We start from the raw sequence: 25,512 nt of genomic DNA on the forward strand, positions 1-25,512 counted from the left end.
GCGCCTGAGTGACAGAACATTCATCCAATGAGCGCTCGCGCAGACAGTAGGCTCCGCCCCTTGACCAATCAGATTCTCGTTTTAATTGTATTTGGGAAATATACAAAGCCAGAGGTTCGGTATCCTTGAACTCAAATGAACACAAATGTTCACAAACACTGATCCACTCAAATAAATAAATATACAAAGAAAACGTGCACGTGTAAGAAATAAATATTAACGAGAATTCACGAATTAACAGCGCTCTTGAACACAGTTTGAGAACGTGTAGCAGAAACGAGTCAGAAACGGGTCATACCAAAATTGCGACATAAAACCAATTGCTCAATGTTCACTCCATGCATCGTTTTCCCCATGCAAGTGACTGACCTGGGCTGTCATTTTACAAAACTTTCTCATCAGTTTTCATTTCTAGGTTAGGTTAACAAACAATTCAAAAACCAGAATTGCATATTTTGATTCAAAACTGGTTGTAGTAAAAACTGAACAACTCCAATCCAAAAGCAAAATAGTTTAACCAACCCTGCTAAACACCTGAGGTAAAAAACACAAGCAAGACGAAAACAAGCAGGATGGAAACATGGAAGCTGGAGTGGATGATCAGGTCGAGTTACATTCCAGACAAACCTGCAAACTTTTAAGAAATAGCCCATGGCATGGAGTCTGTAGAAAGTGTTTAAATCGTTTCAAAACTCACTGCATTATATATATTCAGTAACTAAAAAGCACTGAGCTAATTAAAAATGGATTTGTTATGTAAAGTGCTGCTTTACAATCAATACAGAACTGAGAATGCGACCGTGGTTCACGGCCAGACAAGCTCAAAGTGCATCACAGACTCGGAAAGTCCAAAAAATGTCCAACACAATGCATATTAAATTCACCTAGAATTTGACATATATGCAACGGTTTTAAATGCACGTCGTATCATGTACGAAGCTCGAAACTATTTTCAATGCACCACAGATGGACGTGGAAGCTTCAGAAACATGTCGAGTTTACTAGCGGTGTCAAATGACTTCATCTGGTTTTGTAATGTTTACCAAAATGATTAGCAATTTGACCCATTTTGAAACTTGTACATATTAAAAAAAAAAACAATTAGATAAAATATATACACACACATCACATTCATAAATACATAAGCTTGGTCTGCAAAAAAAACACCAGACCTGAACTCAAACCATAGAGGAGTCGATTGACTGACACTAATCTCTCGACACACAAACATCAGTCTTGGGGTCTTTTCACAAAGTAGCTGGAGATTTTCTTCATGTGTCTGGAGGGTGATGCTTTCTTGGTTGGCGGTGGAGAGACAACTCTCATGGGACACGGTGAGACTGCTGCCTAAAAAGACAAAAAATAATAATTGGCAACAAAAAATTAGTTACACATTTGGCGAACACTTCAGAATTATTAAATGAATGATAATAAAAGAAAAATGGTGTAATAGACATAAAAAACCCAGCAACATTGAAATATCACAATCATCATGCATCTACTCACTGAAGAGCTGTGTGTTCTTGCGTCGTGCCGTTTGCTGCAGCCGTTGGGGCTTCTTGGCTGAGCTGATCCTTTAAACCTCTGGCTGATCACAGAAAGCCAATCAGAGTTCCTCGGAGAGCGGTTTTCTTTGCCCGTGCCAGCTTGACAATCTGAGCTGAGCTGAGTCTCTGTTTGCAAACAGAATGGCTCCGCTTTCTCCTCTGGACAGTTCCGTGTGCTCCCCGAACTCCTGCTTCTCTTTACATTGGGATAAAGTTCAGACACCCCGTCACTCTCCTCTCCCAATCCAGATCTCTCACCCGTTTCCAGTCGTCGCTTCGCTCGGCGTTCAGATGAGGGGCTCTGGAGGACGGGTGTGAGCACCTTACACAGAGGAGGTGTCCCGCGGCGAGCGGGGGAACTACTGCGGCTGATCCACTGCTGGATGGACGAGGGACGTTTGAGGCTGCTGACTTCGGCCGAAGGTGCAGATGTGTTTGATGGCAGGGGTAAATCAGCACCCATAGGGGCGCAAGCAGCAGGCTGGGGCGAAGCCAGAGAGACGGCCCTCTCGGAGCCAGGACTTTTGGCTGGAGTGACTTCAACAGGGCTGTAAGGGTCTAAGAAGACAAATAGTGGTCAAAATAATAAATGAATGATTTGGTTTGGAATTGTGAATTTATAAAAACAATACACTGTCCGTCAAAAGTCTTGAATAATTAAGATCTTGTAATATTGTTGAAGCAAGTTCTGTATATTCACAACGGCTGCATTTGATCAAAAATACAGAACAGCAGTAATACTGTGAAATATTAAAAAAATAATAATAATAATAATTCCTGTGATGCAAAATTGAATATTCAGTATCACTACTCACTCTAATATGCTGATTTGGTAAACAAGAAACTTATTTAGAAAATATTTAGAAAATAGTTTTTGCTGATTAATGTTTTCATGGAAAATGTGATAAACTACCATGTATATTTTGTGTTAAGAAAGGTTTTAAGAAATTAATTTACAAATTGCATCACAGTGTGGTGGGGGAAAGATAACATTCCCGTCACACGCTTGAGGTTTTCGGCCAATCACAACGCACCGGGAAGCCGGCCAATCAGAGCACACCTCGCTTTTCGACGTGTTTCAGAAGGCGGGGCATAGAGGAGTAACAATAATGTAAAGTATGTGAAAAATAATGTGTTTTTTTGTAAGCTTAAACCACAAACACATTCATTACACCAAATACACAAAATAGTGTTCTTTTTAGCATCATATGACCTCTAAGCAGAAAAATCTCTTCTCAACATACCAGAACCAGTAGCTCTGAATCTAAATAAAGTTTAATACACCAAAAAAAAAAAGGGATGTCTACCAGGTGTCCTAGTCGGTGACTGGATTTTCCGAAGTGTCCAGCCGACCACATTTGGATCTCGGTTCAATGAATCTTCTCCATCTGGTCTGCGGTTCAGTCGCCAGATCCTGACAGTGTTGTCATCAGAGCAGGAAGCGATCTGCAAAGAGAGTGATTGATTTGACAATATCCAACTATAAAGATTTGTTTTTCTTTAGTGCATTTGAAAAGTACCAACCTTAGTGAAATCTGTGGGGCACCAGGCCACTGATGTGACTTCCTGACTATGGCCTTGAAGCATCATGGGAGCTCGTTTTGGCTCGGGAATCTGGCACAAAAGCAAAGAATGCAGATCGTGACCACAGATGTTCTCAGACAGGTTATATCTCTAGCTTTCTAGGATAGTCTTACCTTCCATATGTAAGTATGATGATCACTCGAACCACTGGCCAGGAACTGGTCGTCTGGGCTGACACTGGACTTCACATAAAACGAGGAGTTACTGTGACCGCTGAAAACAGCAACTGTGAGAAAAAAGAAAAAAAGTTCACCTTTTTCACACGCCTGACAAAAACGGGAAAGGTAAACTAAAGAAAAAAATTGAAAAAAAAATGCATTTAAATACCACTTTGGAATAATTCTCAGATCATATTATACATACCATTAATGCATTAAGTCACAAACAAAAATAACATTTATAATTTACCTGGAGTTGTTTTCAAACTGCTGATGTTGAACATGTAGATATTGTCATCAGTGCAGTTGGAGAACAGTCTGGAGCCAGTGGAGTCCAGTGACAGACCAGAATAACCTACATCAAGAGAGAGAAACATCATATTAACACTCATTACTAATGCACATTAATGTAGGTCTAAGAACAGGCTGTGCGTCAGATGTGCACCTAGTCTGCGTGTGCAGGAGCCTGGGTAAGGATAGGCCTGCAGAGGGAGGGGGCTGGGCTGGTGTGCAGTGTAGTTCTTCCGCAAATCCCACATTTTAATGATCCTATGAGGAGTTATGGGAAAATGTGCTCTCAGAACATCAGGTTGAAAAGCATGACTGAGTGTGGTAATAACATTATTTAGAAACAATATTTATAAAAAGCTATCCGTACATGAGTCCATGATCCACTCACCCATCGACTGCTCCTGAAGAGACGAGTTTGCTCTCGTCGCAGAACAAAACCACCGTCACACCCTGCTGCGAGTCCTGAAAAGGGAACGATCTCGGAATCAGTAAAAAAGACCTTCCATGGTTTCTATAGTTTAATAAAAAAAGCGAAATCAAGGAGCATTCGTATAACATATCAAGGCTGTACCACACCGCAATATTTTTTTTTTAAATGAATGTCTCCTCACCACAGGGGGCGCCATCCCACGCCTCTTCTTTATTTGAGGAGTGTATTTTTCAAGTTTCATATGGGCACCGGTGATCTGTTTGACTTGCCTGTAGAAACCATCTGTGATGGATGGAAACATTATTTGCGTGCTTTAGAAATCATTTTGATGGCCATAAGTTTGAGTTTAGGTGGTAAGAATAATAAAGTACCTTTTTTACTGCATCTTGAATCCCAAATCATTATGTTCCCATCTCTGCCTCCAGTGCTAAAAACAGCTGCATCGACAGAGCAAACGGTTTTAAAACAGGCCACCGATTCATTTTATTTAATAAAAAACACTGTGCAAATACGGTTTTTACATCTTTTTACATTTTAATTTAGGTTTTAGCAATTTTATGTGCTTTTGTCATTTTGATAGTTCTATTTAGCCTCATTTATCTTTATTTCAACTTAGTAATTTTAGTACTTATTTCAGTTTTGAATATTTGAATCTTGCGAGGGGTTTCACGCTTTTCTGTCTAATATTTAGATTTCATTTCAATTCATTTCAACTTTATATTAACTTATCAATCCAATTATATTTACGTAGCATCTTATTACAATACAGCCGTAACTCAGTAGTCATGCAAATATTTATTTTGTAGTTTCATTCATAATTTCTGTGAATATATGTCTTCATCGTTGGCAGTCAGATCAAATATTGCTTCAAGAAAGAAGTTTTTTTTTATCATGTTAATGTGTCACACGGGAAAATGGAAGGATAAATTGAGTGCATCACATTATCAGAGCATCAGTATAACAACAGTAAGTCACTCACACTTTCATGCACAACATGTACAGTATATACACTGCGCATTAAGAGTAGTAACAGCGTATGCTATTTAGACAACAGAGGTTGTGTAAGCCTTGTGATCAGTAGAACCTTACCTTTCTCTTGCTTGGAAAAAGCCACAGATTTAAGACTGCACTGATGTCCTTTAAATGTTCCCAGCAGGTCACCAGTAACAACATCCCACAGACGGGCCGTTTGGTCACCGGACGCTGTCACCTGTAAATTAATATTTACATTTTAAAAATATACAGCATAGGGCTCCTGGGGACCCGCTATAAGAATGGTTTAAAACTCACCAAGCTGTTTGCACCAGGAACCCAGGCAATATCAAAAACTGCATTATCGTGCGCCTGCCACTCTGCAAGACAAAAGTTGAAAAATACATGAATCAATTTCACAGAAATAAGACCACCTTGAATCCAGGTAAACATAAACCAACCTTTCAGGACAGAACTCTGCTTTTCTCCAGTATTGAAGATGGTCACAAACCCTTCTTCATTTGCAACAGCAAGGCTGTTCTGTTGGCCAGGAGCTGAACAACAAATAAACACCACTCACTAAGTAGGTTTTACGCGCTCGTGGGGGTCTATGTTACATTTGAACTCATTGTGAATATATAATTAAATGCGTACCGGAGGAAAATGTGCATCCAAAGGGCGGCACAGCAGCAGCTGAGGCTCCGTATGAGATGTGTTCATCGTGTCGCGCGCACTGGTACCCGTCCAGCAGAGAGGACAGCGGATAGTCGCGACGCTGACCTGATTATTAAAGGACTCCGCGTGAAAAAAAAAGTCCAATAACAAAGATTTCTATTAGCATATTCCATTACACTCACCATTGCGTCTTCTTTTTACATCTCCCCGATCAACAACATGGTGAAACAGAGTCATAGCTCCTGTTGGATAGAGCTTTCAGTCAGAAGTAGCCAGGCAGTTTCCCGCGAACTATGAAAAAGCGGCGAAGACGAATTCCGCGCGAGACCGACGTTCGCAGTTCTGATTGGTCAATACGTCAAGAACACCGGAAGTGTTGAGCCGCGGAGAGTGGAATAGCTGTGGAAAATATGCAGGCAGCATGACACTAGAGGCACTCTGTGGCCCGGGAAGTTAGCTTTAACATTACATATTTATTATGATTGTTATTAAACACTTGCTTGGGGAATACAAAAGTGAAAAAAGAAGAGCCAGGGGTTCAAGGATAGCTAAACAATACAGCAATTAAAATAGAGAGAGGGAGAGAGAATAATTACAATAAAATAATACAAATAAAATAACAACAACAAAAACAGTTACATTCAAAATAAATAAATAAACAGATCACGTAACAATAATAATAATAATTATATATATATATATATATATATATATATTATATATATATATATATATATATATATATATATATATATATATATATATTTACAAAAAAACAAAAGGTGAGCATACACTCAAAGTTTTAGTTGGATTTTTGTTACAGAAGGATTTCATATAGATCTTAATATCTTGAGAAGTGAGAAAAATGGGGACGTAACTTTCATAATCATGAATTTGTGGTTAAAATATTTTGCAAGAAAAATAATTAGGTTGCATAGAATGTAAACATTTTCATATAGCTTCTCAAAATTGAAAAATCCAAACATCTTTAAAGTAAAGATCAAAGACATTATTTATGAAGATTACAATGAACTGGCAAATGTCTTGGCAAAGTTTTCTTGCATGAAAAAAAAAGAAAAGAAAAGATGTCTACTTTAACATTATATATCAACTGAATATTTTGGTTATGATATAAAATGTCAAAATTTCAACACAAAAAGTCAGAAATACAAGTCATTTTTTCGAAAATTTGTCTTGTCATAATTTTGACTTAAAAGTACGGTTTATCTCAAAATTTCAACATTTTATGTCATAATTATGACTTTTCTTAAAAGTCAAATTATGCTCTTTTTAATGTATTTATAAAATTATGTCTGACGTCAATAAAAATCAACAATAAAATCACTGCTATTTTATTCATTAATTAAAATGTTCCTAATCTGTGAATAACATACATCATATATACATACACATATCTCAGCAGAGATTGAGACCAATCAGAGTTGACGCCGACTCATGGGCCACGCCCTCTTTGGAATCCTGCCGTCTTTTCTACAAGCGTTCTTTGTGGTTGAACGGAAACCCGACGTAAGATCCCTTCTTCGTCTGTCACGTGACCTGCATTGCTGCCGGGTCATCCGCTTCAAACTGCATACACGGAGTCTTTCTAATATACCAAATCTAAACTCAACTGAATCTAAAACCAGACTGAAGTTCCGCATCTTTCACAATTTAACAGTAGATAATGTCGCTGTCCGCGGCGCGCTCGTTTCTGTCGGAGGCCGCTTACGGCGAGCAGGAGCTGGACGCCAATTCAGCGCTGATGGAGCTCGACAAAGGTGCGTCTTTATAAACACCACACTCTCACACACGTGCGTGTCTGTTTACTGCATGATTGTGTGCTCAGATTAAATTACACATGCCTTATATATATTATCCGTTCATCTGATCACACAGCGCTGTGTTTGTTTATCTTCAATGGCATTGTATTGTATTGTATTGTAATTATGAACAGCCCGAACCCGTTGCACATTAACTCACACAGTCATTCTCATTTTCTCGGAACTGAAGGTTTAAGGTCTTGTAAACTGGGTGACCAATGTGAAGCCGTGGTCCTTTTCCCCAAACTCTTTCAGAAGTATCCCTTTCCCATCCTCATCAACTCTGCCTTCCTAAAACTGGCAGACATCTTCAGACTTGGGTAATTATGCGCATTAAATAAAGTCATATCTATTAGCTTTGAGGCTGTCTGTATGAGGTTACTACCTTGCTCTCTGGAATACTTGCTTCTGATTGGTCAAATGTTTCAGAATAATGCTATTAGTCCAGGACAACTCTATATGTAACGGACAACTGGAGATCTGTTCTGTCTCCGTTATGAAATGCACATGCCATTACATTTGTGTACATAAAATGCATCTGGAACTGAAATGTTTTGTGCTGAGCGAAACTGCATCTGTAATTTCACCCCTGTCAAATTAGGAACAACTTTCTGCGACTCTGCGTGCTGAAGGTGACGCAGCTGAGCGAGAAACACCTGGAGAAGATTCTGAACGTGGACGAGTTTGTCAAAAGAGTGTTTTCCGTCATCCATAGCAATGATCCTGTTGCCAGAGCAATAACTCTCAGGTACTTTCACACGCAGGGGCTTCCGGCATGCACCTGTTTTACAATCATCATGCGCTTCTTTTCAGCTTCTTACTAATATTTGATTTAGATGATGTTATCAATTATTATTATTATGTCAAAGACCATCCTAGAAAATGCTCAGGAATAATAATGTGATTGTATACATTGTCAACATATTTGTCTTTGTGCATTTTGGCAGGATGTTGGGAAGTTTAGCCTCCATTATTCCAGAGAGGAAAAATGCCCATCACAGCATCCGGCAAAGTCTGGACTCTCATGATAATGTTGAAGTAGAGGCGGCTATTTTTGCAGCTGCTAGTTTCTCATCGCACTCAAAGTAAGTGTGCACTTTGACCTCTGACGCACTGATGGACAGAAGGGTTTTGTGCATTGGTGTGGATGCTGATATAGTTATTGTTGTAGTTATCTTTATAGTTGTCATTCTTAGCATGAACAGGCCTGGACTGAATAATGGATAGGACCGATAAAGAATAGATAGAGAGATATTAAACTATATATCATTTATTAACAATATATCACCCAGATATTTTATTTTTATTTTATTTGTTATTTATTTATTTAGAGTAAATGAACTGAACACATGTTCAGAAATGGTAAATGGTCTGGGAAATAGTTCTTTTGAGAGTGAGGAATTATAACTCTTAATTTATTATACATTAGTTGCTGTTAAAAAGGCGAGGAAATACAAAACACAAATATATAAATAGAAGGACTGTCATGGCAAAGATAACTGGTAACAACTTTGCACCCATAATTATAATTTTCTTATATTGTAGAAATAATCAGTGTTATTTTAGTATATATATATATATATATATAAAGGATTCATCTAAAAAAAATATATCTAACAATCTGTTATTTTTGTTGAGTTTTTGTTATATTGTTTATCAATGTCTGTATAGATTTTAACTTATTTTGTTTGTAATTTTAATTATTTTAATACATTAAAGTAAAAAACAAAAAAAAACAAATGCAGATACAAAAGTCTTAAGTCAAATACAAAAGTCAAATACAAATTTGTTTTAGTTCTTTTTTTAGTTTTAGTTTGTTATACACACACACACACACAGTGAGTATAAAAAAGAAACCTTAAAAGAAAATCTGCTGCCCTCTAAAGAAAGTTGTCAATGGGAAGAAGGTTTACCTTCCAACATGACAGTGACCCAAAAGCACACAGCGAAACAGAGAAAACAAGGTGAATGTAGTTGCATGGCCCAGTCAGAGGCCAGACTTAAACCCCGCTGAAAATCTGTGGAATGACTTTAAGACTGCGGTCCACAAACACTCACCATCACTTTGAACTGAACTTCTACCACAAAGTCTAGATGTGCAAAGTCGAAACATATCCCAACAGACTAAAGGCTGTAACTAAAGCAAGGGGGGTGATTCTTTTCGTAACCCATTGTATACACACACATATTATATATGTATATATTATGAAGTTGGCTGACGGCTATTTTAAGTTAGAAAACAGCATCTCAATTTAAATGTCACTCACCGTATGTTTTTTTTTTTGTTTTTAGAGATTTTGCTGCAGGGATTCGCAACAAGATTAGCGAAATGATTCAAGGTACGTGCTCTCTTCATGTAAGCGGTCCTCATGGTTTGGCTTAGTGGTCTCCAGTCTGACCGAACTCTCTGTGTGTGTGTGTGTGTGTGTGTGTGTGACTGAAGGACTGGACACTCCAGTGGAGCTGAAGCTGAAGCTGATCCCGATGCTGCAGCACATGCACCATGATGCCAGCCAGGCCTCGTGCAGCAGGGAGTTACTGCAGGAGCTGGTGTCCTCCTACCCCTCCACACCCATGCTCATCGTCACGCTGCACACCTTCACCCAGCTCGCCACCTCCTCTCTCGTCGACATCCCCGAGCAGGTCAGCCCATCTCTGTCTGAAAACTTTAAATAGTGTTTGTGGCACAAGACTGATCCATTCCAGCAAATGACTCGTCCGGGTTGTATTGTAGATTCATCTGCTCATCCAGTACTTGAAGGAGGACCCCAGAAAAGCCGTGAAAAGACTCGCCATTCAGGATCTCAAGCTCTTGGCTAAAAAAGCTCCTCATTTGTGGACTAGAAAGAACATACAGGTCAGACATGGATATTTGTGAAACGGCTGGTTCTCTTCTTACTTCTGCGAATGCATGTAATCTGTGATAAGCGGTGTGTTTGTAGGTGCTATGCGAATGTGCTCTCAGCACCCCGTATAACAGTCTCAAGCTGGGGATGCTGTCGGTCCTCTCTACGCTATCTGGTACCATCGCTATTAAACAGTACTTCAGCCCTAATACAGGTGCAAACTCATAAAGTCACGTTGACTACTAAAAATGCATGTATGCTAGTGAATGTAGATTATTTTAATGTGGCATGCGAGTTTAACCCCTGGTATCTCTGGATGACGCAGGTGAGGTGCCTCCAGCGCCCCGTCACACTGACCTGGTGAAGCTGGCGCAGGAGTGCTGTTATCATAGTAATCTGGCAGTGGCAGCCCACGGGATCACAGTGTTGACCAGTATCGCCGTTTCCTGTCCAGAGAAAGGTTGGTTTCTATTCACCAAGAATGTGCAGACTTATTTCATTTGGGTTGTGTAGACCCAAATTGAGAAGATTTATTACTTACTTGAATTATTCTGTCAGAGGTCATCCAGCTGGAACAGGAAACAGTGATGGGGATGGAGTCTCTCATTCTTCTCTGCAGTCAAGATGACAGTAAGACTGCACAGGACACACTGAAAGTGAGTGCTTCGTAGATGTGACTGGATGCACTGATTCAGCTTTCTCTGGCCTTGAGCTGGACACTTAATCTTACTTTTATACGTTGCTATACTATTGTTACAAATTTGTATGAGTTCCTTTCTTTAGTTGAACCCAAAAGGAGACCTGTCTCTCCGGAATACAAAACCAGCCTTAAGTAGCATGGGTATATTTGTAGCGATAGCCAAAAATATATTGTATGAGTCAAAATTATAGATTTTTCTTTTATGCCAAAAATCAGAATATTAAGTAAAAATCATGTTCCATGATTTTTTGTGAATTTCTCACCGTAAATATATCAAAACGTAATTTTTGTATAGTAATATGCATTGCTAAGAACTTCATTTGGACAACTTTAAAGATGATATTCGCAATATTTTTTAATAAATTATTTGCACCATGATGAGATTCCAGATTTTCAAATCGTTGTATCTCGGTCAAATATTGTCCTACACAAACCATACATTAATGCATTGTTTCAACCTGTGAGCCGCGGTGGTATTACAGATGGGCCACCAATTACTATTAAAATAAATAATATTGTTCATATATGGAAAAATGTCATAACATAATAACATAATTTCATGTACATATAATTAAATAACAAAAAATAAATATTAAATTGTAACTATGCTTCCACTATTCAAGCTCGCAGATTGTTTTAAGAATAAACCGCCAATTTATCTTCTATATTTTTGCTACATATGCTACAGAACAACAGAGTTATTTTCTGTTCATTGCCAGTTCATTCAGTAAATCCAGTTAACAATCTAGCTTCTGAGTGCAAAGTTATTAACCAAATAGTAGCAGGGTCAGTTTTTGCATTGGGCCGCCCAAACATATGTGTTTGGTTGTGTGGGCCGCGCGTTGAAAAATGTTGGGAACCATCAAATCTTAAAAAAAAAATAATAATAATAATGAAACTTGTGACTGGTTTTGTGGTCCAGGGTCACATATTTTGAAGTATGTGGGTAACCAAACCAAGTTAGCATTTTTCGTCCTGTGGAAGTGAGTGGGAACCATCAACTGTTTGTAACCAACATACTACAAAATATCTTCTTTTATGTACAACGGGAGAAAAAAACAAAACTGGAACAAGTGAAGGATGATGACAGTTCAAATTTTGGGTGAACTATAATTTTAATCTCTGTTTCTTTTGCCTCAGACGGCGCTCACCTCTCTGGTGAAGATGTTGAAGAGCTGTCCTCATGTGAGTCCGAGCTCTGTGGAGCTGCTGCTGGGACAGCTGCACTGCGCGTGTGACTCTGCGCGGGTGCTCGTGTGTCAGGCTCTGGCTGCTATCGCCACTCAGCAGCCGGTGCTGGCAGAGGGGATGCTGGGAGACCTGCTGGACCTCTTCAGGGTGGCAAGTCACAGAGCCTCAGAGAAGCAGCAGGAGCTCCTGGTAAGCACATACAGCCGTTATGCCCAACCGTAGCTGTTTAAGTCTCACGTTCCCGAAACCGTCCAAATTTGTCCTGATGTTCTTCTCAGGTGTCTTTGGCGACAGTGGTGTTCGTGGCCAGTCAGGCTTCACTCTCGGCCGAGGTGAAGACGGTGATCAGGCAGCAGCTGGAGAACGTGGCCAATGGGTGGACCGTGTACCGTATTGCCAGACAGGCCTCGCGCATGGTGAGCTGGGCTATGAGGGAGAATCTTGTATATTATACTTAATGTGTATATATGTGTATGTGACATTTACCCAGAAAGTTTTGTCTATGTATTTGCACTAGTAGCTGAATACAATGTAAAATGACTCCTGTGTTATTTGTCCACACAGGGCTGCCATGATTTTTCCCGGGAGCTGTACCAGAGCCTTCGTACCCGCGTGGCCTCGGAGCACTTCTACTTCTGGCTGAACAGTCTGATGGAGTTCTCTCAGGCCGAGCAGTGCCTCAGCGGCCTTTCGGACGGGGACTACAGCGCAGCCATGAGCGCCATCTCCGAAGCACTCAAATCCTACCAGAAGGGAATTGCGTCGCTCACGGTCAGGATTCACCAGTCCGTGCTCTGTCTGTTACCGGCTGCTTTTGACGGTTCCTCTGTTGTTGTATGCCTATTGAAGCACAGACTTTTTTGTGACTGACTGTAATCCTGGTTCGTCTTCAGGCCGCCAGTACGCCGCTGAGTCCTTTGTCGTTCCAGTGTGAGTTTGTGAAGCTGCGGATAGACACTCTTCAGGCCCTGTCCCAGCTCATCTGCACCTGCAACAGTCTGAAGACCAGCCCCCCTCCCGCCATCGCCACCACCATCGCTCTGTCGTCCGGCGGCGAGCTGCAGCGCTGCGGACGCATTTCAACACAGGTGCTCAACATCTCTCTGTCCGCCTGCTCTGTGTGTTAATGTTTCTGCCTCATCATGTGGTCTAAATTATGTTTTGGATTTTTTTATGAGGATGGTACATTTATTGTATTTTTTTGGATGTACTCAGATGAAATTATCCATGGATGAATTTAGAAGTCTGGCAGCTCGTTACGCTGACCTGTATCAGTCTTCGTTTGATGCCGACTACGCCACCCTCCGTAATGTTGAACTGTATCCTCTTTTTCTTGGAGGACTATTTCCGTGTGCAAAAATCTTTCCCTTTTTTTTATATAAATAAGTTATTATTGCTAATAATTGTCAAAAATGCTTCAGAACATAAGATGGTTCCATTTGAATGTATTAATTTTCTATATATATAAAGTATTATTAATATTGTACATTCATTTGTATTAATTTAACAAACTTTTTCATTGAATTATGATTGTAATATACACTAGCAGTTAAAAGTTTGAAGTAATTTAATCTTTTCTAATGTTTTTGTGTGTTTGTGTGTTTGTGTGTGGATACCACAACTCATTTATTTCTTTTTAAAATGTTTTCTTTTTTTTAATGTAACACTTCACAATATTCCTGTTTTTACTGCATTTTTGATGAAGGCATATTATATGAGCTTATAAAACAAATCAGATTTTTTTGCAATTTCATCAAAATTATAATTTGCATGATTAATTCTTTTAAATTTAAAATACATATAACCCTAACTTATTTAGAATTTTAATGATTTTGAACTTAACATTTTCTAGCGAATGAATTTGCATGGTCAGTGTCACAGATTTGTTTACATTAGTGAAGTGGTTTATACTGCTCCAAAAGTAGCACTTTTAACTTTTTCTGCTGTTGTTTCAAACTGAATATGGCATTTGCAAGGCCAGGGTTGAATGATGACGTCATCCTGAGATGAACTGTACTTTCCTTAAAACTCTTCTCAGACAACAGCAAAGCTGCTTGCTTGTATCTTACGCTATTGAGGCTTTAATAATTGATCCACAAACGGCCAGGTAAGAAGAATCCAACTCTTAACATGTATAACACTCACAATTATGCAACCTATGAAAATGTGTAGGGTTTCCCAGCTTTCTTCTGATATGATTTACTGACCAGATGAATTAATCAAATTTTAATCATATTAATGATTATATAATAGATTTTAGTTTGAGTATTTCATTGGCACACTGTAATGGCATCCATGTGGTTTCTCTGGTTCAGTTTCCAGGAGTTCGGCACACACGGATCAGTTCAGGCAGAGAGCGAGTATGAACTGAAAATGCTGGCGGTGTTCAATCACGTCCTGGAGGAAGTGGAAAACTTAAGCAGGAAGCACCCTCCTGTCTCTTACCTGGTAGTGTTGAAGTGTTTCCATTGCAATCCTTTTGTATTCACTCTTTATAGGCCTGTTTGCACTTCCTTTTTTAATGTGTCTTTTTTTATCTGTTTCAAGCACACTGGATGTCTGTGTGATGCTGTCATAGCCATTTTGAAGGTACCACTGTCATTCCAGAGATATTTCTTCCAGAAGCTTCAGTCCACCAGCATTAAAGTAAGTAATCTGTTCCATGGCAAAAAAATAAATCCACTGAAATATTAATTAATTATATATATATATATATATATATATATATATATATATATATATATATATATATATATATATAGCAGTAAACAGTAAAATTATAAACTTCATCAGAATTGCCACATATATATGCAAATCAGGTGTTAAGTAATTAAAATGCATTAATTGGCAAACATTTGACACATGGCATTGCAGTTAAAGAGGATAAACAAAATAACTAAACCATATCACCACAGAACTTCCCCAGTTATGAGTTAATGTCTTACATCAAGAGTCTTTAAATATGCAGGTAGAAGGCTTAAATCAAACACCCTAACGTATATTTTGGAAATTTCCTTTGCCTTAGAGGGAACGACGACATGGAAGTGAAATAGACCAAAATCTCAACATTGAATAGTCCATGAAGTGTCCTGCCTTAAACTTTAACTTCATCATTTGGATCTCAGGCTCCTCATCTAAAACCTTTCCACTCTATTAGTGGATCTTAACAGCCCTCCCTCAAATCTGAAACACAGTTCTTGTCACCATCAGTTTATATATCTATATAACATTTGTAAATGTTATTGTTTCAGCTTGCTTTCTCTCCATCTCCTCGTACACCAAACGAGCCAATCCCGGTTCAGAACAACCAGCAGCTGACGTTAAAGGTGGAGGGGGTGGTGCAGCACGGCTCGTCTCCAGGCCTGTTCCGCAAGATCCAGGCCGTCTGCCTCAAAGTCAGCTCTACTTTACAGACCAAACCAGGATCTGACATCAAGGTCAGTGCAACACGGAGTACGCAAGGTTTTGCTCCCAGTCTTGATTTCCCAGCAGTAATGAAGGATTCAGTTATGTGCTTTTTGTGCATTTTTAGGTTCCTCTTGATTCAAAGAGCAATGAGATTGAGCAGAAGGTGGAGCCTCATAATGATTACTTCAGCACACAGTTCCTGCTCAACTTCTCCATCCAGGGCACTCACGTCGTCTCTGTTGAGGCCTCGGTTGTAGACACCAGTGGGATCGAATGGAAGACGGGACCGAAAACCACCGTATCGGTCAAGTCTCTGGAAGACCCTTATTCCCAGCAGCTGCGGCATCAGTTACAGCAGCAGCAGCAGACCGGCCCACAGCCGGGACCCCAGAGGAACGTCTGTCCCCGCCAGTGACCTCCAGCCCTCATCCACTGCGTATCGCTGATCTATACACTGCTTTCTTATTTGACTTCTCTAGTGTCTTGTATGAGTAAATGTCTATCTGCTTTATGTTTCCTTCAGTTCTATACCGGAATAATCATCTGTGTAAATGCTTAATAAAACTACTAAACTAAAATATACTTTGTATTTAATGTTTTTTTGTGTTTCCTTACTTCGTTTCGCCCTAAAGAAGGCTTTCCTTCAGAATTAAGTGTTATTATAATTTTTTTCAGGTACAGATTAGTCTTATTTTCTGTGGTAAATATATTAAATCCATATTAAATGGATAGGTAAAATTGTGACTGAAATGCTAATGTCAGAAAAAAGTATTGATTGATTTAAATAAAAATTATATTAAATACTTTTACCGTTTGATTATCACTATAAAAACTTTTAAATTCAAAACAAAACAAATCTGTTGCCTGTTTCATCCACTCTTTTCCAGATGTGATAGCTTTATTTGAATTCATGCAATTAAAAGGAAATGTATTAAAGTAAAATATTAATATTAAATGCAGTTAGTTGAATTTATGAGTGCTTTTTGACCCACAAGTCCATCTAAAAAATATGTGATAAGATTTGAAGTGAATACGCACTGAATACACTTCTTCAGAAGGACAATTAATAGTAAGTTTAAGATTGTTCTAATTAAATTTGCATTGCTGTTATTTTGTGACAAACCTGTAATCTTGCTTCACTCAACTAAAGGTAATAAAGTCTAGTATGGTGCAGTTGAATCTGGTTTAGTAGTATTTGCGTCTTCAGTAACTGAATGTTCAACAGTGATGGAGGTGTTTGAGTCTATGACATTGACTTTTAGATGGGTTTTAAATCAATGGACCACAACCCTCTGCTGTATAGTATATTCACAGGAGCGGAAGTCCATTTAAAATCCATTTGTTGAAGACTGCGTTTGTAAACAGCGTAACGCAGAATATCTTGTAGAAGTTGTTTGACATAAATGTATTGACTTAACCCAGATCATTTCTCGTCCAAATTTCTATGTATAGTGTATACAGGATATATTTATAGTGATAGTTCACCTTAAAAGACAAATATTGGAGGATAAGATTACTAAAGTGATTTTAGCTTAGCTAGCATAGACTGGGATCATAGCCACCAGCCAGAGCTAGTAATGCTAGGCCTAATGAACCAAAGAGAGAAAGGAATGAGGAGAAAATGAGATTTACACTCCAACACGCATAGGCTACCATTTTGAACTGCTTATTCAGGTTACACTCGCAGCTCTCGATTACAGACATCCGTGCAGAAACACACATATACGCACAAAGTCGCTCACCCGAAAACTAGCAATAATGAATTAGCAATGCAGCTGAGCACTTGAGCACACTTGCTAGTCCAGCTTCAACATTAAACAAAAAGTTAGAATATGTTCCTTTATACAGATGGTCCGATGTTCTTTGTTTAATTAATGTTTATTTTTGTAGCACTTTTCACAATGATTGTAATTTAAAGATAATGGAATAATAATGGCAGTCTTGCCAATAAAAAGTCCATTCCACTTGATTTATGGGGGAAAAAAATAAACTTCTTCAGAAAATGACATACATATGTATATAGTGCATTTGAATCAGAGAAGGCTGTAATGGGTTTGGCTTAATATTTGTCATGGCCCAACAAAGGTTTTAAGATGACAACTGACATTTAAACACATATTGATTATAAACTGCTGTTGTCTGTAAGATTATAACATAATGGGCAAAAGAGACCTGACTTCACATAAAAAGACAACTCTGTTTGTGAAACTTGAAATTAAGCATATTTGACCATTGGAAATATGATAGGATGGACATTTCACTGCTGCTCTGAAAGATTTGATCTGACTTCACGATCCTAAAGACAGAGGAAACGGCTGTTTGAATGTAAGAACTGGGAAGGGAAACCGTCATTTTGCAACTCCATATAGTGCTGCCAGTGTGCATCAGATGCTTCTCTAATGAACTTACTGGAAACTGCGGAATGTAGAATTTTCACACATTACAGCATTATGATGTCATAGTAATCTGAAAGCTGTTAAGTTGCTGCTCTGACTGCTATCTGGTACAATTGTTGTCAGATACACTAGAACAGATCTTTTGTGGATATTTAACCCAACCATTCACTTTGCAGCTCCGAAGAGACTCTTGGTAGACATTTCACAGCACATTGGCAGTATTCTGCAGCAGTGTTTTAGAATGGCACTGTTTTGCAGTCTGTTTAAATGGATTCAATGTTATGTTCACTGCATACCCAAAAGGAGAACAAAAAAGGAGGTGCAGAGGTGGACAGTACCAGAATGGGCCCCAATGGAAGGGGTGAGTAGACCCTTTGATGTTGGCAATATTGGCCAGATAAAGAAAAATACGAAAGAAGGTGAAAAGGATGAGATGATGATGAAGGGATGGAGTGAGAATGAGGAAATCAGGCAGGCTGAAGAAAAAAGAAAGATTATGGTAACAGGAAGTGAACATGAGACCAACAGAGAGGATAAAGAGAAGAGAAACAAAAAAATGAAGGAAGAGGAGAGTAAAGACCCAACTCCATTACGTATTGAGGTCAAACCACAACCAACTCCACCAGCCACTGAGATCAAAACCCTGACTGGTTCTCCCTTCATAAAGTCATCAGTGGAAGAACCATTGGTGGCTAAAAGGGTCCCTCGACACCTGCCTCCACTGGCCACTGAGACCAGATCTCCATCATCAAGGGAAGAGCCATTGCTGGTTCAGAGGGTATCTCAACACCCAGCTTTACCAGCCATTGAGGTTAAACACCTGCCTGGCTCTTCCTTCATAAAATCATCAGTGGAAGAACCTCCTTTATCAATGGCAGAACTTCCAGTTCAAAGTGTTTCTCAATACCCATCTCCACAACCACAAGCCATTGAAAGCAGACCACTGCAATCAGTTGATAAACCACTGATGGTTCACGAAGTCTCCAGGCATTTTGCTCCAAAAGCTACTGAGACCAAACCTCTGCGTCGTTCTTTTGTGGTGGACCCTGAGATGGTTCCGAAGACATCTAGACACCAGGCTCAACCAGCCACAGAATCATGGGCGGTTCCACAGAAGCTAACGCTAAAACAAATAAGATCAATGTCCAGGTCTACATCCTCTAAGTCACCAGAGGGGGAACCACAGATGGTTCAAAGGGCCTCTCTAAACCTGGTTCCACCAGCCATCAAGAGTACACCACTGCAACCGGTAGCTGAGCGATTGATGATTCAAAGAACCTCTAGACATTTTGCTCCAAAACCTGCTGGATCTTTTGTTCAAGGACCCAAGATGGTTCAAAGAGCATCTCAACATCTGGCTCCACCAGCTGAAGGACCATCATGGGCAGAACCAACTCCAGAATCTCTGTCTCATTCAGTGGAAGAACAATCGACGGACCGAGTTATGGTTCCTGCAAGACAAATTCCTAAATGTGTTGAGGTGAAGCCAAAGTCGGCCGCTTCATTACTTGTCCTAATGGACATTGAATCTGGAGATGATGAGTTTGTGGAGCACACAGAGACACAGATACCTTTCAGAGAGATTGAGAAGGCTGATCATGAGCAGACGCTGGATGCTGTGGTGAAGCAGAAAGGAAAGTTTGAGAAGGTCCATCCTAAGGTTCTGGAGCAGTCAAGTGACTCTGGGAAAAAGACATGTGGAGACTCCAAAGCTGAAGCGTTACGAAAAGCTAAGGAACTGGATGAGCGACTGACGAGGCTGTTCTGCGTAGACTACAACCATGGTCCTAAGAAAGAGAACCAACAATGTTTAAAAGGTCAAGAGAAGCCTAAGACCAAAGGGAAAATAAGAGCTGGTCCTTTCAGCTGGGCGGAGAAAAAGTTAAAAAGGCTAAATAAAGAGAAGAAGTCAGAAAAGGATGGAAAAGCACAAAATGACCTATTTGAAGAATTCCTAAAGGATCCAAAATCACTGTTTAACATACAGCCATATTTATAACTCACTCTATCTAACGGCAAAAAAAAGTGTATTTGCAGAAAATGTAAGGCTACTTAAATGTACTTAAAGAGTGTGCTTTCATGACTATGTTTTATAACATACTGAAGTGTTCATTGTAATTCTGTTGTGTTCTATGTTGATGTACTAATAAAGCATATGTAAAAGAATTTATTCAAATTTCAAGTGTGTGCATTTGTTAATGTATTTTAAATGTTTTTTTTAATATATAATATTAATATACAGTCTGCATTAATTCACTTGAAATGTATTTTTGCACTTGAAATGAAAATATAAAATGATTTTTTTTGTGACAATGTACCATAAAATGTAATATAATTTTGAATAATATGGTTCGAATCGCATTTTTATTATCATTGTGCACTTCAGAAATAATATCTTACATATATATATTTGTAAAAAAACATATATATATATATATATAGTCACGGGAGGAGCACAAGACAGACACAGTGGGCGTGGCGTCAGGCCTCGGAGAGACTTTTATTAACAGAAATCTTAAAATAACAGGGAATAAAAGTAGCCAAAGGGAGAAAGTGTCCAAAATAAAAAAAATGCCTTGACCCCCCATTTGACCCCCCAGCCTCTTCCTGATTAAAAAATATATATATTCGGGATAAAGATCCAAAGATGTTTCTCTTCAAACTACGCAGAACAATAATAAATAATAATTATTTCGACATTTATTCATACACTGAACCGAGAACCGTTTCTGTCGGACGCGTCCGATTCGAGAACCTATGAGCTGATGATAACTGCGCATGCGTGATTCAGCGTGACGCAGACTGACACAGAGCGCATCAACCGAACTGATTCTTTTGGTGATTGATTCTGAACTGATTCTTTGCTAATGTTATAAGCGCGGGTAAACCAAAGGCTTGAATGAAGGGCAATCATCGCCAATGACGGCATTACATCGAGCGCAAAAGAACCGGTGAACCATTTTTTTTTCAGCTGGTTTATTTGATCGAATTGTCCGAAAGAACCGGTTCACTTGAGCACCTGCTCCTTTGCCCCTTAAGTGCCTTTTTGTCAAAGCAAAATTTCCTCAATTTTTTTTTGTAATAACATAAACTTTTGTGAATGCCTGCCCACGCCCAATCATAATATTAGTACAATTTATTAATAATAATTTAGCCGTAAATAAAATGACCAACATGATGACCGTTCACCTGACTACGACCTCATCCAACCGGGAAGATTCCTCATGCTGCACGCGCATTTTTTAATTGCTAGAGTATATTTTCAACATCGTGGCAGCTGGTAAGTGGTGTTTCATTCTCAGCGAAGTGATTTTGATGTTTATTTACTTATTATTATTTTACAAGAACGATGTGATGTGAGAACATGCAGATACGTTGTTTATATTGCTGTGTGTAGCCTGTAGTGTAGAAGTAACACTAGCGTGCTGTTTGAGGGAGAAAAGTTTCACAGGCATCGAGGGGTCTGGTCTTTTTTATGTTATTTGAATAAACTTTTATTATATTACAGTACTTATTTATTTTTAACACGTAAAAATAATTATCACAACACTGGTAAGGCTTATTCAGATTTTCTCATTCTCTGAATTATCATTATAAAAATAAAAACAATTCAGAAATGAATTAAAATATAATTATATTTTAAAATGTGATGCAAATATTTTTTCTACAAAAGCAACAGTGTTTACAACAGCAAGACCACTTTAGCCTGTAAATTCAATAATATCTATCTGGAAATAAATGTAAAAATATCAATGTCAATAAAAATGCATAATATACCTGACATGAAAGTGCAGTGTGAAGGATATGAATAACAAATGTAGCCTGTCATTTGTTTACATTGCAAAGGTGTTTTTGTTGTTTAGTAGCAGAAATATGCAGTTATTATGTCCACTGTATTTTTTGTTGGTTTTCATGAGACCCCCCTTGAAAAGACCAGGACCCCCCCATTGCCCCCCCAATCAAAATTGTCTGGAGCCGCCACTGGGCAGCAGGCACGTGCACAGGTAGGGCTCAACCTGTGCAGAGCACATGCCCTTTTTGCCCTTACACTCCGAAGTGCCCTTTTTTTGGTGGTTTTTTTTTTTTTTTTTTTTTTTTTTTAATCAATGCTATTGGTCACCCTTTACGACTGTCTGTCTGTTTTACCAAATTAGAGTTCTTAAAACGAGCTTGTGTAAATCTTATTCGATCCTCAAGCTGTCAGTAAGCTGATAACTCCGCCCCCTTTATATTCATTGAATCAACTGAAGTTCCACAGCAGCCGCAAAGTAGACAACAACTGAGCTGAACAAAGTTTTGCGAAGGGTAAATAAATATCTTCTTGTTTGAATAAGTACTACTAAACACTGTCTATAAAGGCTCATATTTTATTTATTTGATGTCTGACTGACTCACTGACTGAGACATGTGGGACGTCGCCTGAGAGAGAGGGCTAGCATTTGCCATCTAGTCATAGCCAATATATAGCCAACACTTAAATAGCCTGTGCATACAGTAGCATTTCATCTTTTATAAAATGCGATTTTGGCCAAATGCATTTGACCACAGGAAAAACTGAGCGCTCCGTCTATATAGCTAAAAAAAAACTAGTTTGTAACCTGTAGATGAAAATGTAATGTGATGCCTGTAGCAGCAGGCACCGTCGCCGTTTTAATGACGGACAGAAAAAAAAATCACATTTGCACACATTCGCTGGTCAAAAACTATATATTGATAAGTAATACAACAACATAATTTGTTTTTACCATCGGGAAATCATAACAGGTGCGCCCCCCGCTGTTTCGTACTGGAACTTACACAAAGCGACGAGCGATCCTCGTCACCTAACATATATTTCTAAGAAATTTCTTCTTTGATTCATGATTGCTGATAGACTTAATTTATTAACATTTAGGCTAATCATGTTATGATATACTCTCTGTATACTCTCTGTATAAAATGTTGTAAAACATGGTTTTACTACAGTAATGTAGTAGTAGGCTAACTAAAAAAAAAATTACAGAAGATCACTGAAATCTTTATATTTTATCATGCAGAATGTAATTCATGATTCATTCCAAGGCTTCATTTATTTGATCCAAAATACAGCAAAATCAGTAATATTGTGTAATATTTTTACAATTTTAAATAACTGTTTTCTATTTGAATATATTTTAAAATGTGATTTTATTTTTGTGATCTAAGCTGAATTTTCATCATCATTACTCCAGTTCAGTACTCTTCAGTGTCACTTGATCCTTCAGAAATGCTTTTCACTGCAACTGTACTTTTCCACACTATTTTTATTTATTTTTTCATTGCTGGCTTATTTTAGGGAAAGTGTAGTGAATAAGAGACCTTCAAGAGACCAACATCCCTGGTCCACCATAGTATCAAATTTTGCCAGATACATGGATCACAGAAGGTTGCTGTTGTATTAGATTTAAAGAAGCCCTTAAAACCCTGTTTATCTATATTATCTAATTATCTAATATTATTATTATGGTTGTTATTAATCGTGAATAAATCTAAAGCTTTTGAGACTATTATTTTGTGTTATTGAATTTGTCATGAAGATGTGACCATTTCTTCCTTTTATGCAGGCTTACTAAATAATCTTGATATAAAGGGGGGGGGGGGGGGGCTTTTTCAGTTTCAGCACATGCCCCTCAAAAGGTCTGTGCACGGCCCTGTCGGGCAGTGTTCATCGAGGAAGGGTCCAGGCAAGGGGCGGAGTCCGGCGGCCGCACGCGCTCCCCTCCTCGGTCCGGGGCGCGAGGGGCGGCGGCTTCTCCTAGCGGCCGCATCTCTCTCGTTGGCCACGGCGCTGGTAGGGGATGGACGGCCCGGTCGTGTATACGGGTGCGGTTCCCATCCGGATCGTGGGTCCGGCAGCTCACATCTTGGTGGCGCGGGAGTCCCTCAACGCACCCTTCCTGGACCCACGAGGACACCAGTGTGCATGCACGGGGAAGAGACCGGTCTCCCGAGGAGAGGCGCGTTGGGCTTTTAAACAGCGGCGGGGATGAGGCTCCATTCACATCAGGTGTGCCCCATCACACGCCGCCAGCCCTGACTCGTCCAGCGCCCCTCCTCTCACACACCCACTCCAGTCGGGAGCCTGGTGAAGGGCGGCGATTTAGGACGGGGTGCCGGTGACAATCAGGGAGGAGGCAGCTGACTCATATATATATATATATATATATATATATATATATATATATATATATATATATATTTTTTTTTTTTTTTTACAAATTATATTGTATAAAATGAGGCCAAAACTGCACATTTATAGTGTTGTAAAATACACTAAATTTAACACAGATTAAATGTTTTAAAATGAACTCTTAATTACAATTCATTTCAGCAATCAATCAATATCCTTAAAGCGAAATTATTTTATTTAAATTCAGTTAAAATACATTAAATTTTATTCAGACTGCTTATTAAAATAGTGTTAAAATAGACTTTAATAGATTGTTGTACAGTACAGACCAAAAGTTTGGACACACCTTCTCATTTAAAGAGTTTTCTTTATTTTCATGACTATAAAAATTGTAGATTCACACTGAAGGCATCAAAACTATGAATTAACACATGTGGAATTATATATGGAATTATATACATAACAAAAAAGTGTGAAACAACTGAAAATATGTCATATTGTAGGTTCTTCAAAGTAGCCACCTTTTGCTTTGATTACTGCTTTGCACACTCTTGGCATTCTCTTGATGAGCTTCAAGAGGTAGTCACCTGAAATGGTCTTCAACAGTCTTGAAGGAGTTCCCCGAGAGATGCTTAGCACTTGTTGGTCCTTTTGTCTTCTGTCTGCGGTCCAGCTCACCCCTAAACCATCTGGATTGGGTTCAGGTCCGGTGACTGTGGAGGCCAGGTCATCTGGAGCAGCACCCCATCACTCTCCTTCTGGATCAAATAGCCCTTGATGCCTTCAGTGGGACTCTACAATTTTCATAGTCATGAAAATAAAGGAAACTCTTTGAATGAGAAAGGTGTGTCCAAACTTTTGGTCTGTACTGTATATCACATGAAAAGTAATTGTCTTAGCCAAGATTACCGATTCTTTTTGTCATTAAGTTTCAGCTTCAGTTTCAGAAAATTACATATATATATATATATATATATATATATATATTTTGTGCATTTGAATCAGAGAAGGCTGTAATGGGTTTGGGTTAATATTTTTCATGGCCCAACAAAGGTTTTAAGATGACAACTGACATTTAAACACATATTGATTATAAACTGCTGTTGTCTGTAAGATTATAACATAATGGGCAAAAGAGACCTGACTTCACATAAAAAGACAACTCTGTTTGTGAAACTTGAAATTAAGCATATTTGACCATTGGAAATATAATAGGATGGACATTTCACTGCTGCTCTGAAAGATTTGATCTGACTTCACGATCCTAAAGGCAGAGGAAACGGCTGTTTGAATGTAAGAACTGGGAAGGGAAACCGTCATTGTGCAACTCCATATAGTGCTGCCAG

General features: G+C 38.8%; 2 protein-coding genes across 2 annotated transcripts; one reads left to right on the forward strand and one right to left on the reverse strand.

Annotated features, from left to right (window-relative positions):
• Positions 1-62: 62 nt before the first annotated feature.
• LOC113063408 (denticleless protein homolog) lies at positions 63-5,978 on the reverse strand. Its single transcript, XM_026233771.1, has 15 exons — positions 5,840-5,978; positions 5,637-5,762; positions 5,444-5,536; positions 5,301-5,362; positions 5,100-5,220; positions 4,382-4,447; positions 4,192-4,292; positions 3,969-4,042; positions 3,735-3,838; positions 3,540-3,644; positions 3,245-3,357; positions 3,072-3,161; positions 2,855-2,993; positions 1,507-2,105; positions 63-1,347 (listed from the first exon to the last, which is right to left on the reverse strand). Exons 1-15 carry the CDS (start codon positions 5,892-5,894, stop codon positions 1,231-1,233), a joined length of 1,965 nt encoding a protein of 654 aa, XP_026089556.1. The 5' UTR covers positions 5,895-5,978; the 3' UTR covers positions 63-1,230.
• Positions 5,979-7,187: 1,209 nt separating this feature from the next.
• LOC113063410 (integrator complex subunit 7) lies at positions 7,188-16,204 on the forward strand. The gene is made up of 20 exons (XM_026233774.1): positions 7,188-7,435; positions 7,668-7,797; positions 8,079-8,225; positions 8,425-8,562; positions 9,770-9,816; positions 9,921-10,120; positions 10,212-10,334; positions 10,420-10,537; positions 10,649-10,783; positions 10,882-10,979; positions 12,164-12,403; positions 12,493-12,630; positions 12,779-12,985; positions 13,108-13,302; positions 13,430-13,533; positions 14,253-14,321; positions 14,530-14,662; positions 14,762-14,860; positions 15,466-15,651; positions 15,747-16,204. Exons 1-20 carry the CDS (start codon positions 7,342-7,344, stop codon positions 16,035-16,037), a joined length of 2,892 nt encoding a protein of 963 aa, XP_026089559.1. The 5' UTR covers positions 7,188-7,341; the 3' UTR covers positions 16,038-16,204.
• The last annotated feature ends 9,308 nt before the right edge of the window (positions 16,205-25,512 follow it).

This window comes from Carassius auratus, chromosome 45 (genome assembly GCF_003368295.1).
Source record: "Carassius auratus strain Wakin chromosome 45, ASM336829v1, whole genome shotgun sequence".
Classification (NCBI taxonomy): Eukaryota; Metazoa; Chordata; class Actinopteri; order Cypriniformes; family Cyprinidae; genus Carassius; species Carassius auratus.

Coding starts and splice junctions, on each gene's coding strand:
- LOC113063408 (XM_026233771.1), bottom strand. CDS start 5,894: ATGACTCTGTTTCACCATGTTGTTGATCGGGGAGATGTAAAAAGAAGA. Junction 4,448..5,099: donor TTTTTCCAAGCAAGAGAAAG/GTAAGGTTCTAC, acceptor CTGTCGATGCAG/CTGTTTTTAGCACTGGAGGC. Junction 4,043..4,191: donor GTGGGATGGCGCCCCCTGTG/GTGAGGAGACAT, acceptor TTCCCTTTTCAG/GACTCGCAGCAGGGTGTGAC.
- LOC113063410 (XM_026233774.1), top strand. CDS start 7,342: ATGTCGCTGTCCGCGGCGCGCTCGTTTCTGTCGGAGGCCGCTTACGGC. Junction 7,436..7,667: donor GCTGATGGAGCTCGACAAAG/GTGCGTCTTTAT, acceptor TCGGAACTGAAG/GTTTAAGGTCTTGTAAACTG. Junction 8,226..8,424: donor GCCAGAGCAATAACTCTCAG/GTACTTTCACAC, acceptor GCATTTTGGCAG/GATGTTGGGAAGTTTAGCCT.